We start from the raw sequence: 15,087 nt of genomic DNA on the forward strand, positions 1-15,087 counted from the left end.
ACCTCCTCCGGCGCTGGACCCGACATCGACGCTCCCTCCACCACTGGCGCCCACTGGTGGTGGTAGCCCCATCCTCATTCCAGATGATCTGGAGGTGGAACCACGTCGTATGGTGCCGATTCCAACTTAGACGGCGCGATTAGGCCCAGATTAGTGCCTGACGCTTATTCAGAACAGCCAGGCACAGGAGATGAGCGGGAGGGGTCTGAGGACCCTTTAGAATATGGATTGGAACATGAAATGACTGGTATGAGGATCTAGGGGAGGCCAGTGGACTGGATACTTCTCCAGATGCTGCTCTCCTCCCACTATGGCTAGGGAGGAGGGTGCATCTTATGCCTTGGTGGTGCAGAAGGCAGCTGAGGTAGTTGACCTAGAGTTGCCTATGGTGCCAGTCAGGACTAATCTCCTGACAGAGGTGCTTCAGCCGGGGTTTGCTACATCAGAGCTGATGTTACACTTCGATGAAGCTGTAGGAAAGTACCATCTTGCCTGGCATGTTACCCCCATTTTTTACTTGTATGTATGTTTGTTTTTGCCTGTGTCACTGGGATCCTGCCAGCCATGACCCCAGTGCTCATAAGTTGTGCCCTGTAAGTGTTACACCCTCTCCCTTTGGAAATAGGTGTGAAGGGCTGGGGAGGAGTAGCCTCCCCCAGCCTCAGGAGATGCTTTGATGGGCACAGATGGTGCCCATCTCTGCATAAGCCAGTCTACACTGGTTCAGGGATCCCCCAGCCCTGCTCTGGCACGAAACTGGACAAAGGAAAGGGGAGTGACCACTCCCCTGACCTGCACCTCCCAGGGGAGGTGCCCAGAGCTCCTCCAGTGTGTCCCAGACTTCTGCCATCTTGGATTCAGAGGTGTTGGGGCACAATGGACAGCTCTGAGTGGCCAGTGCTAGCAGGTGACGTCAGAGACCCATCCTGATAGGTGCTTACCTCCTTCAGTAGCCAACCCTTCTTTCTTAGTAGCCAAACCTCCTTTTTTGGCTATTTAGGGTATCTCCTCTGGGCTATTCCTCAGATAATGAATGCAAGAGCTCACCAGAGTTCCTCTGAACTTCTCTCTTCGACTTCTGCCAAGGATCGACCGGTGACTGCTCCAGGATGCCTGCAAAACCGCAACAAAGTAGCAAGAAGACTACCAGCAACATTGTAGCACCTCATCCTGACGGCTTTCTCGACTGTTTACTGGTGGTGCATGCTCTGAGGGCTGTCTGCCATCGCCCTGCACTGGAAGCCAAGAAGAAATCACCCGTGGGTCGACAGAATCTTCCCCCTGCTAAAGCAGGCACCAAACTTCTGCATCACTGGTCCTCTGGGTCCCCTCTCATCCTGATGAGCGTGGTCCCTAGACCACAGGAGCTGGGTCCAAGTGTCTCCCACAGTCCAGTGGCCCTTCTGTCCAAATTTGGTGGAGGTAAGTCCTTGCCTCCCCACGCCAGACAGTAATCCTGTGTACTGCGTGACCTGCAGCTGCTCCGGCTTCTGTGCACTTTTCCAAGGATTCCTTTATGCACAGCCTAGCCTGGGTCCCCAGCACTCTGTCCTGCATTGCCCAACTCGCTGAGTTGGACTCCGACGTTGTGTGACCCTCCTTTGTGACTCTGAGTCGACCACTTTCCTCAGATATTCTAAGTGCCAGTTCGGGTACTTCTGCGGGTGCTCCCTGCTTCTGTGGGGGCTCTCTGAGTTGCTGAGCGCCCCCTCTGTCTCCTCCTCCAAGGGGCGACATCCTGGTCCTTCCTGGTCCCCAGCAGCACCCAAAATCCTCAGCTGCGCCTCTTACAACTAGCAAGGCTTGTTTGCGATATTTCTGCTTGGAAACACTTCTGCAGCCTCCAGCACGCCGTGGGACATCTTCCATTCAAAGGAGAAGTTCCTGGCCCTTTTCGTTGTTGCGGAGTCTTCGGCTTCTTCCACCCGGAGGCAGACCTTTTGCACCTTCATCTCGGGATTGGTGGGCTCCCTCCCCCCCATCCCACCTCCTCCTCCATCGCCACCCCCATCCTGTCCCCCCCGACCCCCTCCCACTCTTTCAAAGGGGACCCCCACCACTGGAAGTGAAATGAGGGGGGCCTTTGGATGGCCACCTGTCTTACCACTGACTTGACAGGTGGCACAGGAGGCACAAAACTCCTTCACTTTGTGGGACATATTGGGCCAATAGAAATGGTTGACTAACCTCTCCCATGTCTTGGTTTGTCCCAAATGCCCAGCAAGGGGAATGTCATGGGCTAAGGTCAGAAGGAACTCCCTAAACACCTGAGGCACTACCACTCTCCAAGTGGCACCAGGTCTGGGATCTCTTGCCTCAGTGTGAAGGAGTCCATCTTCCCAATAGTCCCTGTGTGTTCCACTGACATTTCATTTTTCTTGGTCAGCACCTTGCTGCCTTAGTCCTTCAAGAGAGGGACAAGTTTCTTGCCCCTTGCACAGCTGTTCCCTTGAGGGTCCCCCTGAGCCCAAGAGCTCAACCTGATAAGGTTCTAACTCTATAGGCTCAGTTCCCTCAGGGGATAGAACTTCTTCCTGAGAAGATAGGTTCTGTTTCTTTTTCTGTGCTGAAGCTGGTTCCTCAGTCTTCTTTCCTTTTCTCTTGGAGGGTTAGGCCATTATTCCAGACTCCAACACCTCTTTTTTACCCTGAGCTCTGCACTGTGCCATAGTCTTGACACCCACCAGTTCAGGGATACCCAGCATGGCTGCATGGGTTTTGAGTTCTACCTCAGCCCATGCTGAGGACTCCAGATCATTTCCAAGCAGACATTCCACTGGTATAGCAGAAGAGACTACCACCTGTTTCAGGCCAGTGACCCATCCCCACTCTAAAGTTACCATAGCCATGGGATGTACTTGATTGTCAGCACTGATGACTGGATAAGTTTGTCCAGTCAGGTATTGTCCTGGGGAAACCAGTTTGTCTGCCACTATAGTAACACTGACACCTGTATCCCTCAGGGCCTCTACTCTAGTCCCATTAATAAAGAGCTGCTGCCTGTATTTTTGCATGTTAGGCGGCCAGGCAGGTAGTGTGGCTAAGTCCACCCCACCCTCAGAGACTAATGTGTCTTCAGTGTGGACCCTGATTTGCTCTGGGCACACTAATGATCCCACCTGGAGACTAGCTATTCCAGTGCTAACTAGAGTAGTAATTGTAGTGGAACCTTTCTTGGGTCAGGCCTTGTCTCCAGTTTGATGTCCATGCTGACTACAGCTGCGACACCAGGCCTTTTTGGGATCAAAGTGTTTACCCTTGTACCCAAATGAGGAGTGGAAGAGGCTTTGGACCCACCTGTGCAGGTTTTTGGGGCCCTGTTGAAGACTCTTTACTTTTTCCCTTGGATGTCTCAACACTCTTCCCCTGGGAAGGCTTTGTGACCCCTTTCTTTTGGTCACCCCCTGTGGAAGTCTTGGTCACCCTTGTCTTGACCCAGTGGTCTGCCTTCTTTCCCAATTCTTGGGGATAAATTGGACTTAGGTCTACCAGATGCTGATGCAGTTTATCATTGAAACAATTACTTAAAAGGTGTTCCTTCATAAACAAATTATACAGCCCTTCATAATCATTTACACCACTGCCATTAATCCAACCATCTAGTGTTTTGACTGAGAAGTCAACAAAATCAACCCAGGTCTGGCTCAAGGATTTTTGAGCCCCCCTGAACATAATCCTGTACTCCTCAGCTGAGAATCCAAAGCCCTCAATCAGGGTAGCCTTCATGAGGCCATAGGATTTTGCATCTTTTCCAGAGAGTGTCAGGAGTCTATCCCTACACTTTCCAGTGAACATTTCCCAAAGGACAGCACCCCAGTGAAATCTTTTTACTCTTCTGGTTGCACAAGCCCTCTCAAAAGCTGTGAACCTTTTGGTGATGTCATCCGAATCTTCATATTTTATTAAAATCCCTTTGGGGATTTTTAGCATGTCAGTATTCTCTGTGATCCTATTTAAGTTGCTGCCACCATTGATGGGAGCTAAACCCATCTCTTGTCTTTCCCTCTCTATGGCAAGGAGCTGTCTCTCCAAAGCAAATCTTTTGCCCATCCTGGCTAACAGGAGGTCATCTTCATTGAGACTGCCCTCAATGCTTCCGTAGTTGCTGGACTCCCCTGTGAGAGAAGCAGCATCTCGGACTATCACTTGTGGAGTCAGGGTTGAGGGACCCTGGTCTCCCTAACTAGGACAGGAGGGAGGGAGTTATCCTCCAGGTCACTAGTTTCCCCCTCTGTAAGGTTGTCTTAAGAGGGGTGGTCTCTAGCAAACTCTGCCAAAAGCTCCTGGATCTGTACTTTGCTAGGGTTTGATCCAGTTTTTATATTTTGTTATTTTACAGAGGGTCCTTAACTGTGACATCCTTAGATGCAGGTAAGGGGTGAGGTTGAGTTCCACCACCATCTCTTCTGTGCTAGACATTATTTCTCTAAAAGTTGGGATACTTTTTAAGAATCTAAAGCTATCTCTATAACTTAATCCAAACATTTACCAAACTTTTAAACTCTAAAAGAAATGCTAACAGGGACTTACACAAGGCCCTAGCAGGACTTTTAAAAATGTAGAAAAATAGCTCAAATTGCAAAAATCAGTTTCTAATGAAAATATTTGGAATTTAGTTGTGTGATCAGGTATTGGCTGAGTAGTCCAGCAAATGCAAAGTCTTAGATCCCACCGCTACCACCAGTGTAGGAAGTTGAATCTGTATATACTATTTCAAAGTAAGAAATAGTGTGCACAGAGTCCAAGGGTTCCCCTTAGAGGTAAGATAGTGGCAAAAGTTGATAATTATAATGCTCTATTTTGTGGTAGTGTGGTGGAGCAGTAGGCTTATCAGAGGGTAGTGTTACGCATTTGTTGTACACACACACAGGCAATAAATGAGGAACACACACTCAAAGACTTACTCTAGGCCAATAGGTTTTTATGTTGAAAAATAACTTTTCTTAGTTTATTTTAAGAACCACAGGTTCAAGATTTACAGTTAATACTTTAAATGTAAGGTATTTCACTTAGATACTTTAGGAACTTTGAATGAAAGCAATATCACATACAGTCTTTGTTAAAATGGCAATAAGCTATTTTCAAAGTGGACACAGTGCAAAAATCAACAGTTCCTGGGGGAGGTAAGTAAAGGTTACTTTTGAAGGTAAGTAAAACACTTACAAGTCTCAAGTTTGGGGCATAGGCAGCCCACCTTTGGGGATTCAAGACAACCCCAAAGTTACCACACCAGCAGCTCAGGGCCGGTCAGGTGCAGAGGTCAAAGTGGGGCCCAAATAACATAGGCGCCTATGGAGTCTAAGGGTGCTCCGGTTCCAGTCTGCTAGCAGGTAAGTACCTGCGTCCTCCGGGAGCAGACCAGGGGTTTTTGCAGAGCACTGGGGGAGGGGGGTCCCCAAACAGGCACACAAAATACTCCCTCAGAGGCACAGGGGCAGCTGGGTGCAGTGTGCAGAGTAGTGTTGGGTTTTGCGTTGGTTTCAATGGAGGGACCTGGGGGACACTCTGATGATGTAGGCAGGGTATAGGGGGGCTTCTCGGGCCAGCCACTGACTGGGCAAAGATGAGGGCCGCCTGCTGCTCACTCCTGCACCAGTAGTTGGCTCCTTTCGGGCCTGGGGGCTGCGGGCTAAGTGGTTCTTTGTTACCGGGCGGGCGCGATCAAGGGGGAGTCTCTGGACTCTCTCTGCAGGCTTCACCATGGGTGTGCAGGGAGGTCGTCTCAGGGTGGCCACGTCATGGAAGCCTCCTGGGGGTCCTTGCTGCAGTGCTGGTTTCTCTGGACACGAGCCGGGGGCATCGGGTGCCAAGTGTTGGGGACTCACGCTTCAGGAGTTAGGCTGGGGGTCCCTTTAAAGATGGTTTCTTCTTTGTTGTTTAGACAGAGCCGCTGTCCATGGGAGTTTCTTGGTCGTTTGGGTTGCAGGGCAGTCCTCTGAGCAGGCAGAGGTTGCTGGTCCCGCTGGATGCGTCGCTGTTGCAGGTTCTTTGAATCTGGAGACAGGCTGGTAGAGATGGGGCCAAAGCAGTTGTCTCCTTCTCTGCAGGGTTTTCAGGTCAGGCCTCCTTGTTAGGTCATCAGGAATCTGATTTCCTGGGTTCAGGATCGCCTGTTTAGGGCTGGAGGGCAGTAGCCAATGACTACTATCCCTAAGGTTGGCTACACCCTCTTTGTGCCTCCTCCTAATCCTATTGTGGGGAATACTCCAAAGCAAGATGGAGGATTTTCTAAGGAAGGGGTCACCTCAGCTCAGGACACCTTAGGGGCTGTCCTGACTGGAGGGTGACTCCTCCTTGTTTTTCTCATCATCTCCTCCGGACTTGCTGCCAAAAGTGGGGGCTGTGTCTGGGGATGGGCATCTCCACTAGCTGGAGTGCCCTGGGGCGTTGTAACACCATGCTTGAGCCTTTGAGGCTCACCACTAGGTGTTACAGTTCCTGCAGGGGGAGGCGTGAGGCACCTCCACCCAGGACAGGCTTTGTTCATGGCCACAGAGTGCACAAAGGCACTCACCTCATGTGGCCAGAAACAAGTCTGGAAGTGGCAGGCTGGCAGAGACCGGTCAGCCTAGCACTAGCAGTTGGGCTGGCATGCAGGGGGCATCTCTAAGATGCTCTCTGAGTGCATTTCTCAATAAATCTCACACTGGCATCAGTGTGCGTAGGAGGCTGGGCTGGCTTATAGTGGGTACCTGATGGTACACCTTGTGCCAGGTCCAGTTATCCCTTATTAGTAGATTAGTAGTGTGCTAGCAGCTTAGGCTGATAGAGGTAGCTATAACAGAGCAGCTAAGGCTGAACTAGGAGACATGCAAAGCTCCTATTATACCACGTATATCATATAGCACTATATCATAAGAATCACAATACTCAGAGTAACTAAAAATAAAGGTACTTTATATTAGTGACAAAGTGTCAGAAATATCTCAGAGGATATACTCCCTTAGGAGGTAAGTAACATATACAAAATGTACACACAAACCAAAATCAGGTAAGTAAACAGACAAGTAGTGCAAACACTATAGAATACAATAGGATGCAATAGGCCTAGGGGCAACACAAAGCATATACTAAGAAAGTGGAATGAGAAACACTTAGGGACCCCAGGCCTTGTGTAGTGTGTAGAGGGTCACTGGGAGTGTAAGAAAACACTAAGGGTGTCCAAGATAACCCACCCCAAGACCCTGAAAAGTAGGAGTAAAGTTACCCTACTGTAGGAGGCTGGCTTGGCTTGTAGTGGGTACCAAGGGGTACTTGCACTCTGTACCAGGTCCAGTTATCCCTTATTAGTGTAGAAGAGATGTTTCTAGCAGCTTAGGCTGATAAAAGGTAGCTATAGCAGAGCAGCTTAGGCTGAACTAGGAGACATTCAAAGCTCCTACTATACCACTGGTGTCATATGCACAATATCCTAAGAAAACACAATACACAGATATACTAAAAAATAAAGCTACTTTATTTTTATGACAATATGCCAAAAGTATCTCAGTGAGTACCCTCAGTATGAGGATGACAAATATACACAAGATATATCTACACAATACCAAAAATATGCAGTAATAGCAAAAGGAAGTAATGCAAGCAGTGTAAAGTTACAATAGATTGCAATAGGAGCACATAGGTATAGGGGTAACACAAACCATATACTCCAAAAGTGGAATACGAACCACGAATGGACCCCAAACCTATGTGAGCTTGTAGAGGGTCGCTGGGACTGTAAGAAAACAGTGAGGGTTATTAAAATAGCCCACCCCAAGACCCTGTAAGGTAGGTGTAAAGTGCACCTACAACCCCCAGGGAGCACAGAAGTCGTGTTAGGGGGATTCTGCAAGGAAAACCAACACCAGCAATGCAACAACAGTGGATTTCCGGACCTGTGTACCTGTAAGACAAGGGGACCAAGTCCAAGAGTCGCGACAGTGTCGAGAGTGGGCAGTAGCCCAGAAAATGCCAGCTGAGGGTGCAAGGAAGCTACCACCGGATGGAAGAAGCTTGGTGTTTTGCAAGAACGAAGAGGACTAGGAACTTCCCCTTTGGAGGATGGATGTCCCACGTCATGAAGAAGCTTGCAAAGCTGTTCCCACGCAGAAAGACCGCAAACAAGCCTTGCTAGCTGCAAACTTCGCGGTTAGGGTTTTTGGATGCTGCTGTGGCCCAGGAGGGACCAGGATGTCGCCACTTGGATGAGGAGACAGAGGGGGCGCCCAGCAAGTCAGGGAGCCCTCACAGAAGCAGGCAGCACCCGCAGAAGTACCGGACCAGGCACTTAGAAGAGGAGTGAACCGAAGTCATAAAAGGGAGTCCCACGACGCCGGAGGACAACTCAGAATGTTGTGCACTGCAGGTTAGAGTGTCGGGGACCCAGGCTTGGCTGTGCACGAAGGAAATCCTGGAAGAGTGCACGGGAGCCGGAGCAGCTGCAAATCACGCGGTACCCAGCAATGCAGTCTAGCGTGGGGAGGCAAGGACTTACCTCCACCAAACTTGGACTGAAGAGTCACTGGACTGTGGGAGTCATTTGGACAGAGTTGCTGAGTTCCAGAGACCACGCTCGTCGTGCTGAGAGGGGACCCAGAGGACTGGTGATGCAGTCTTTTGTTGCCTGCGGTTGCAGGGGGAAGACTCCGTCGACCCACGGGAGATTTCTTCAGAGCTCCTGGTGCAAGGAGGCAGGCTACCCCCAGAGCATGCACCACCAGGAAACAGGCGAGAAAGCCAGCAGGATGAAGCACTACAAGGTTGCAGTAGTCGTCTTTGCTACTTTGTTGCGGTTTTGCAGGCGTCCTGAGCAGTCAGCGGTCGATCCTTTGGCAGAAGGTGAAGAGGGAGATGCAGAGGAACTCTGGTGAGCTCTTGCATTCGGTATCTGAAGAATTCCCCAAAGCAGAGACCCTAAATAGCCAGAAAAGGAGGTTTGGCTACCTAGGAAGGAGGATAGGCTAGTAAGAAAGGTAAGAGCCTATCAGAAGGAGTCTCTGACGTCACCTGCTGGCCCTGGCCACTCAGAGCAGTCCAGTGTGCCAGCACACCTCTGAATCCAAGATGGCAGAGGTCTGGGGCACGCTGGATGAGCTCTGGGCACCTCCCCTGGGAGGTGCAGGTCAGGGGAGTGGTCACTCCCCTTTCCTTTGTCCAGTTTCTGTGCCAGAGCAGGGCTGGGGGATCCCTGAACTGGTGTAGACTGGCTTATGCAGAGATGGGCACCATCTGTGCCCATCAAAGCATTTCCAGAGGCTGGGGGAGGCTACTCCTCCCCAGCCCTGACACCTATTTCCAAAGGGAGAGGGTGTGACACCCTCTCTCAGAGGAAGTTCTTTGTTCTTCCTTCCTGGGCCAGGCCTGGCTGGACCCCAGGAGGGCAGAAACCTGAGGGGTTGGCAGCAGTGAAACCCCGGGAAAGGCAGTTTGGCAGTACCCGGGTTCTGTGCTAGAGACCCGGGGGGGGGGGGGGGGGGGGGAGGATCATGGAATTGTCTCCCCAATGCCAGAATGACATTGGGGTGACAATTCCATGATCTTAGACATGTTACATGGCCATGTTTGGAGTTACATTGTGACGCTATACACAGGTAGTGACCTATGTATAGTGCATGCGTCTAATGGTGTCCCCACACTCACATAGTCTGGGGAATTTGCCCTGAACAATGTGGGGGCACTTTGGCTAGTGCCAGGGTGCCCACACACTAAGTAACTTAGCACCCAACCTTCACCAGGTGAAGGTTAGACATATAGGTGACTTATAAGTTACTTATGTGCAGTGGTAAATGGCTGTGAAATAACGTGGATGTTATTTCACTCAGGCTGCACTGGCAGGCCTGTGTAAGAATTGTCAGATCTCCCTGTGGGTGGCAAAAGAAATTCTGCAGCCCATAGGGATCTCCTGGAATCCCAATACCGTGGGTACCTCAGTACCATATACTAGGGAATTATAAGGGTGTTCCAGTATGCCAATGTATATTGGTGAAATTGGTCACTAGCCTGTTAGTGACAATTTGGAAAGCAGAGAGAGTATAACCACTGAGGTTCTGGTTAGCAGAGCCTCAATGAGACAGTTGGGCATCACACAGGGAACACATACATATAGGCCACAAACTTATGAGCACTGGGGTCCTGGCTAGCAGGGTCCCAGTGTCACATAACAAACATACTGACAACATAGGGTTTTCACTATGAACACTGGGCCCTGGCTAGCAGGATCCCAGTGAGACAGTGAAAACACCCTGACATATACTCACAAACAAGCCAAAAGTGGGGGTAACAAGGCTAGAAAGAGGCTACTTTCTCACACCTACTTCCCCAGAAACATACTAAAGTCGTGATAGGAGATTCTGCAAGGACCACAACTGACTGCAAAGCACTGAAGACGGATTCCTGGACCAGATGACCTGTAAAGGAAGGGGACCAAGTCCAAGAGTCACGAAAGTGACCAGGGGGGCAGGAGCCCACTAAACCCCGGATGAAAGTGCAAAAGGGCTGCCTCCGGGTGGAAGAAGTTGAAGATTATGCAACAACGGAAGATGCCAGGAACTTCTCCTTTGCACAGAAGATGTCACACGGCGTGCTGGAGGATGCAGAGTTGTTTCCATGCAGAAAGACCGCAAACAAGCCTTGCTAGCTGGAAAGGTTTCGGTTGAAGAAAATGGGTGATGCCCGGGACCAGGAGGTCGCCCCTTGGAGGAGGAGACCAAGGGGGCGCTCAGCAACACAGAGAGCCCACGCAGAAGCAGGCAGCACCCGCAGAAGTACTTGAACACAGGTTCAAGAGAACTGAGCACGGCAATCGTCTCTACACTACAAAGGAGGGTCTCACGAAGCCAGTGGTCAACTCAGCGAGTTGAACAATGCAAGACCGAGTGCTGGGGACCTGGGCTGTGCTGTGCCCAAAGGATTCTTTGCAAAAGTGCAAAGAAGCCCTAGTAGCTGCAGTTCACGCAGTAAACAGGATTACTGTCCGGCGTGGGGAGGCAAGGACTTACCTCCACCAAATTTGGACAGATGGACCACTGGACTGTTGGGGTCATTTGGATCCAGCTCCTGTGTTTCAGCTACCACGCTCGTCAAGATGAGAGGGGACCCAGGGGACTGGTGAAGCAGAAGTTTGGTGCCTGCGTTAGCAGGGGGAAGATTCCATCAACGCATCGGAGATTTCTTCGTGGCTTCCAGTGCATGATGAAAGCAGACAGCCCCCAGAGCATGCACCACCAGGAAACAGTCGAGAAAGCCGGCAGGATTAGGCCCTACAATGTTGCTGGTAGTCTTCTTGCTACTTTATTGTGGTTTTTGCAGGCGTCCTGGAGCAGTCAGTGGTCGATCCTTGGCAGAAGTCGAAGAGAGAGATGCAGAGGAACCCTGCTTAGCTCCTGCAATTGTTATCTGAAGAAAAGCCCACAGGAGAGACCCTAAATAGCCCTCAGAGGAGGACTGGCCACCTAACCAGGTAAGAGCCTATCACGAGGGGTCTCTGACGTCACCTTCTGGCACTGGCCACTCAGAGGTCTCCATTGTGCCCTCATACCTCTGCATTCAAGATGACAGAGGTCTGGGACACACTGGAGGAGCTCTGGGCACCACCCATGGGGTGGTGATTGATAGGGGAGTGGTCACTCCCCTTTCCTTTGTCCAGTTTCACGCCAGAGCAGGGGCTGAGGGATCCTTGAGCCGGTGTAGACTGGCTTCTGCAAGGAGGGCACCTTCTGTGCCCTTCAAAGCCTTTCCAGAGGCTGGGGTAGGTTACTCCTCTCAGGCCCTTAACACCTATTTCCAAAGGGAGAGGGTGTAACACCCTCTCTCAGAGGAAATTCTTTGTTCTGCCTTCCTGGGCTGCCCAGACCCCAGGAGGGCAGAAGCCTGTCTGTGGGTTGGCAGCAGCGGTAGCTGCAGTGAAAAACCCCAGAGAGCTGATTTGGCAGTTCCCAGGGTCCATGTTGGAGCCCCGGGGGTGCATGGGATTGGCACCCCAATACCAGATTTGGCATGGGGGGACAATTCCATGATATTAGACATGTTACATGGCCATATTCACACTTAGTAACTTTGCACCTTACCTTCATCAAGTGAGGGTTAGACATATAGGTGACTTATAAGTTACTTAAGTGCAGTGTCAAATGGCTGTGAAATAACGTGGACGTTATTTCACCCAGGCTGCAGTGGCAGTCCTGTGTAAGAATTGTCTGAGCTCCCTATGGGTGGCAAAAGAAATGCTGCAGCCCCTAGTGATCTCCTGGAACCCCAATACCCTGGGTACCTAGGTACCATATACTAGGGAATTATAAGGGTGTTCAAGTGTGCCAATTAGAGTTGGTGAAAATGGTCACAAGCTTATAGTGACATTTTTAAAGGCAGAGAGAGCATAACACCTGAAGTTCTGGTTAGCAGAGCCTCAGTGACACAGTTAGGCACTACACAGGGAAAACACATTCATGGCACAACTATGAGCACTGGGGTCCTCGCTAGCAGGGTCCCAGTGAGACATATAAAACACACTGACAGCTAGGGTTTTCACTATGAGCACTGGGGTCCTGGCTAGCAGGATCCCAGTGAGACAGTAAAAACACCCTGAAATATACTCACAAACAGGCCAAAAGTGGGGGTAACAATGCTAGATGGAGGCTACCTTCCTACAGTGTGGATTTATTGTGCTGAGCAGTTTGATACCAAACTTCCCAGATTTCAGTGTAGCCATTATTGAACAGTGGAGTTCGTGTTTGACAAACTCCCAGGCCATATACTCTTTATGGCTACCCTGCACTTACAATGTCTAAGAATTGGTTTAGACACTTTAGGGGAATAGTGCTTATGCAGCTATGCCCTCACCTGTGATATAGTGCTCTCTGCCTTAGGGCTGTAAGGCCTGCTAGAGGGATGACTTACCTATGCCACAGGCAATGAGTTGTGGGCTTGGCATTCTGAGAGGAGTGCCAGGTCGACTTAGTCTTTTTCTCCCCACCCGCCCACACAAGCTGTGAGGCAGTGTGCTTGTGCTGAGTGAGGGGCACCCAGGGTGGCATAATACATGCTGCAGCCCTTTGAGACCTTCCCTGGCCACAGTGCCCTTGGTACCAGGGGTACCATTTACAAGGGACGTATCTGTGTGCCAGGGCTGTGCTAATTGTGGAAACAAAGGTACAGTTTTAGGGTTTTGGGGCCTGGTTAGCAGGGTCCCAGCACACTTTCAGTCATAGCTGGCATCAACAATAGTGGCATTTTCCTACAGTCGTCATGACTGTTAATGGTTGTCAGCCCTTTCAACCATTACGTTTGCTTGGTCAAGTCACCAGTTGTGATGCATGTTGTAGAAGGGTTTACTTACATTGCTGCAGTTCTAGCTTTCTTAATGTGCACAGTTTTTGTTCCTCTGTGCAGCAGTTCATTAAGACATCTAACACTACGGTCTTCCTCGTTGTGATTATTTCTGCATGCCACATCAGTGAACTATATTCCCTGTCAATACAACCACCATATAACGCTTTCTTCTCAGACAAGTTGGTGCTCCTTATCTGGGCATTCTTAGACCATTAAACTCTAACAGAGTTCTTGACTTCGAAAACGATAAAACTATCAAGCACGAGTAGATGACCAATTAGCCCAGAAATCTTATCCAGATAGATTGTTCTCAGTATAAAAAAATGTGCTGTTTTGCTATGAAGGAACGTTACGAGGGCCTAAAGCTAAACCTACAAGAACAAAGGCCTCCGATGTGGAGGCTAGACCCAGTGGGTGAATTGTCCCCACTATTTTTAAATCGATGTCAAACATTGAATTTGACACTTAAATTGCTTTGGAATCGATAGGAGGGGGCCATTCACTGCACCCAGCAAGACTATGAAGCCCCATCTGTGGGTTGATGGAATATGTGCTCCTATTGAGAAAAACAACTACCAGCTGCTCTGGAGAGCATTCAATTCCATGATCTTTTTGCGCACTGCATAAGTAGTATGGATCTGCACAGATATCTAAACTGAAGCTTAATGATAATGCCCATCATGGGAGAAAGATGTCCGGGGTCAATTGTGCCCCCTTTAATGGTGCCCATTTCATAGCATTTCAGACTGAGTCCATCTGAATTTGATTTAACTTTGTCTGAAATGATCGGAACTTTATTTTTCTGAAGTAGTTATGCTAACAATTCTGCAGTTGGTCAGGTCCTTACGCTTATGTGATCTCTCCTTCAAGAATGATGGTGCATATTCTGCACAGGTTATTGGGTTAACTATGTACGTGCTCATAAGTCGTGCTAATGAATAGTTTAGGGAAGCAGGTCCCATTGCCAGCACTGTGTAACAGGATACTTTTTTATTGGAAGTAGGTTTGCAACTTAATGTTGAATACTAATTTAAGTAGCTAAAATTATTTTGTCTGTTTTGCAGGGTGTATCACACGTCCCCGGAGGGCATGCTCAGTCTGCATTTGCTACTGCTGAAGATGATGCATCATGGGATTGACTGAAAAGCAACCAAAACATGTCTATGCAACAAATCTACTACTGAGAAAGTTACAGAAAGACTGTTTGCTCGATTTCCCATTAATAAAAGCTCAGTTATGCTTTATAAAGTGTCGTTATCACCTGTGGAATTTACTTTTCTGTAGACTTAATGGCTGGATCTTTACATTCTGTAAAATATTATATATAGTTGCCCGTTAATAAAATGTTTGTGTACCATTCCCAAGTCTTGAAAGCTTTGTACCGTGTGGTTATTGGGAGATGTAATATGACCTGAAAGTGTAGAAATAAACACAAAAGGATTTAATGGAGCCCAGGCCCCCCGCGAGTTTAGTTTCTACTCCCTGTTTTTTTTTTTTGCTCCGCATACATATTTCTTAGATTGCTTCCCAGTAAAGTATGAAGCTAATGTGGTGCTTTTTGTAGGAAAGGGCCTTTTTTGGCATGGTTAACCTGAAGGAAGCTGACCCTCTATGTAATGTGCAAAACTAGGAACACTGTGCAGGGATTCCAGGCAACCACACGTTGGTTTCCAGAGTTAAAAATTAGACCATCTAATGGTCCAATTTTTAAGGTAGCTGGTCGAGCAGTTAGGCTAATCCAGGAGATGTGCCAAGCATTTGTTGTACTCACAAATCCAATTATGC

The 15,087-nt window shown here is 49.2% G+C and overlaps 1 protein-coding gene across 7 annotated transcripts in view; it reads left to right on the forward strand.

Moving 5' to 3' along the window:
• The window catches only part of DDX4 (DEAD-box helicase 4), a 1,597,047-nt gene extending 1,582,388 nt beyond the window's left edge, over window positions 1–14,659 (forward strand). For all 7 annotated transcript variants that reach the window (XM_069222170.1, XM_069222215.1, XM_069222206.1 and 4 more), the window contains one exon: window positions 14,367–14,659. In XM_069222170.1, the coding sequence (XP_069078271.1) occupies window positions 14,367–14,441 (75 nt within the window). In that variant the 3' untranslated portion in view covers window positions 14,442–14,659. The remainder of the gene's footprint in view (window positions 1–14,366) is intronic.
• Window positions 14,660–15,087: the final 428 nt, after the last annotated feature.

Source organism: Pleurodeles waltl, chromosome 1_1 (genome assembly GCF_031143425.1).
Source record: "Pleurodeles waltl isolate 20211129_DDA chromosome 1_1, aPleWal1.hap1.20221129, whole genome shotgun sequence".
Classification (NCBI taxonomy): Eukaryota; Metazoa; Chordata; class Amphibia; order Caudata; family Salamandridae; genus Pleurodeles; species Pleurodeles waltl.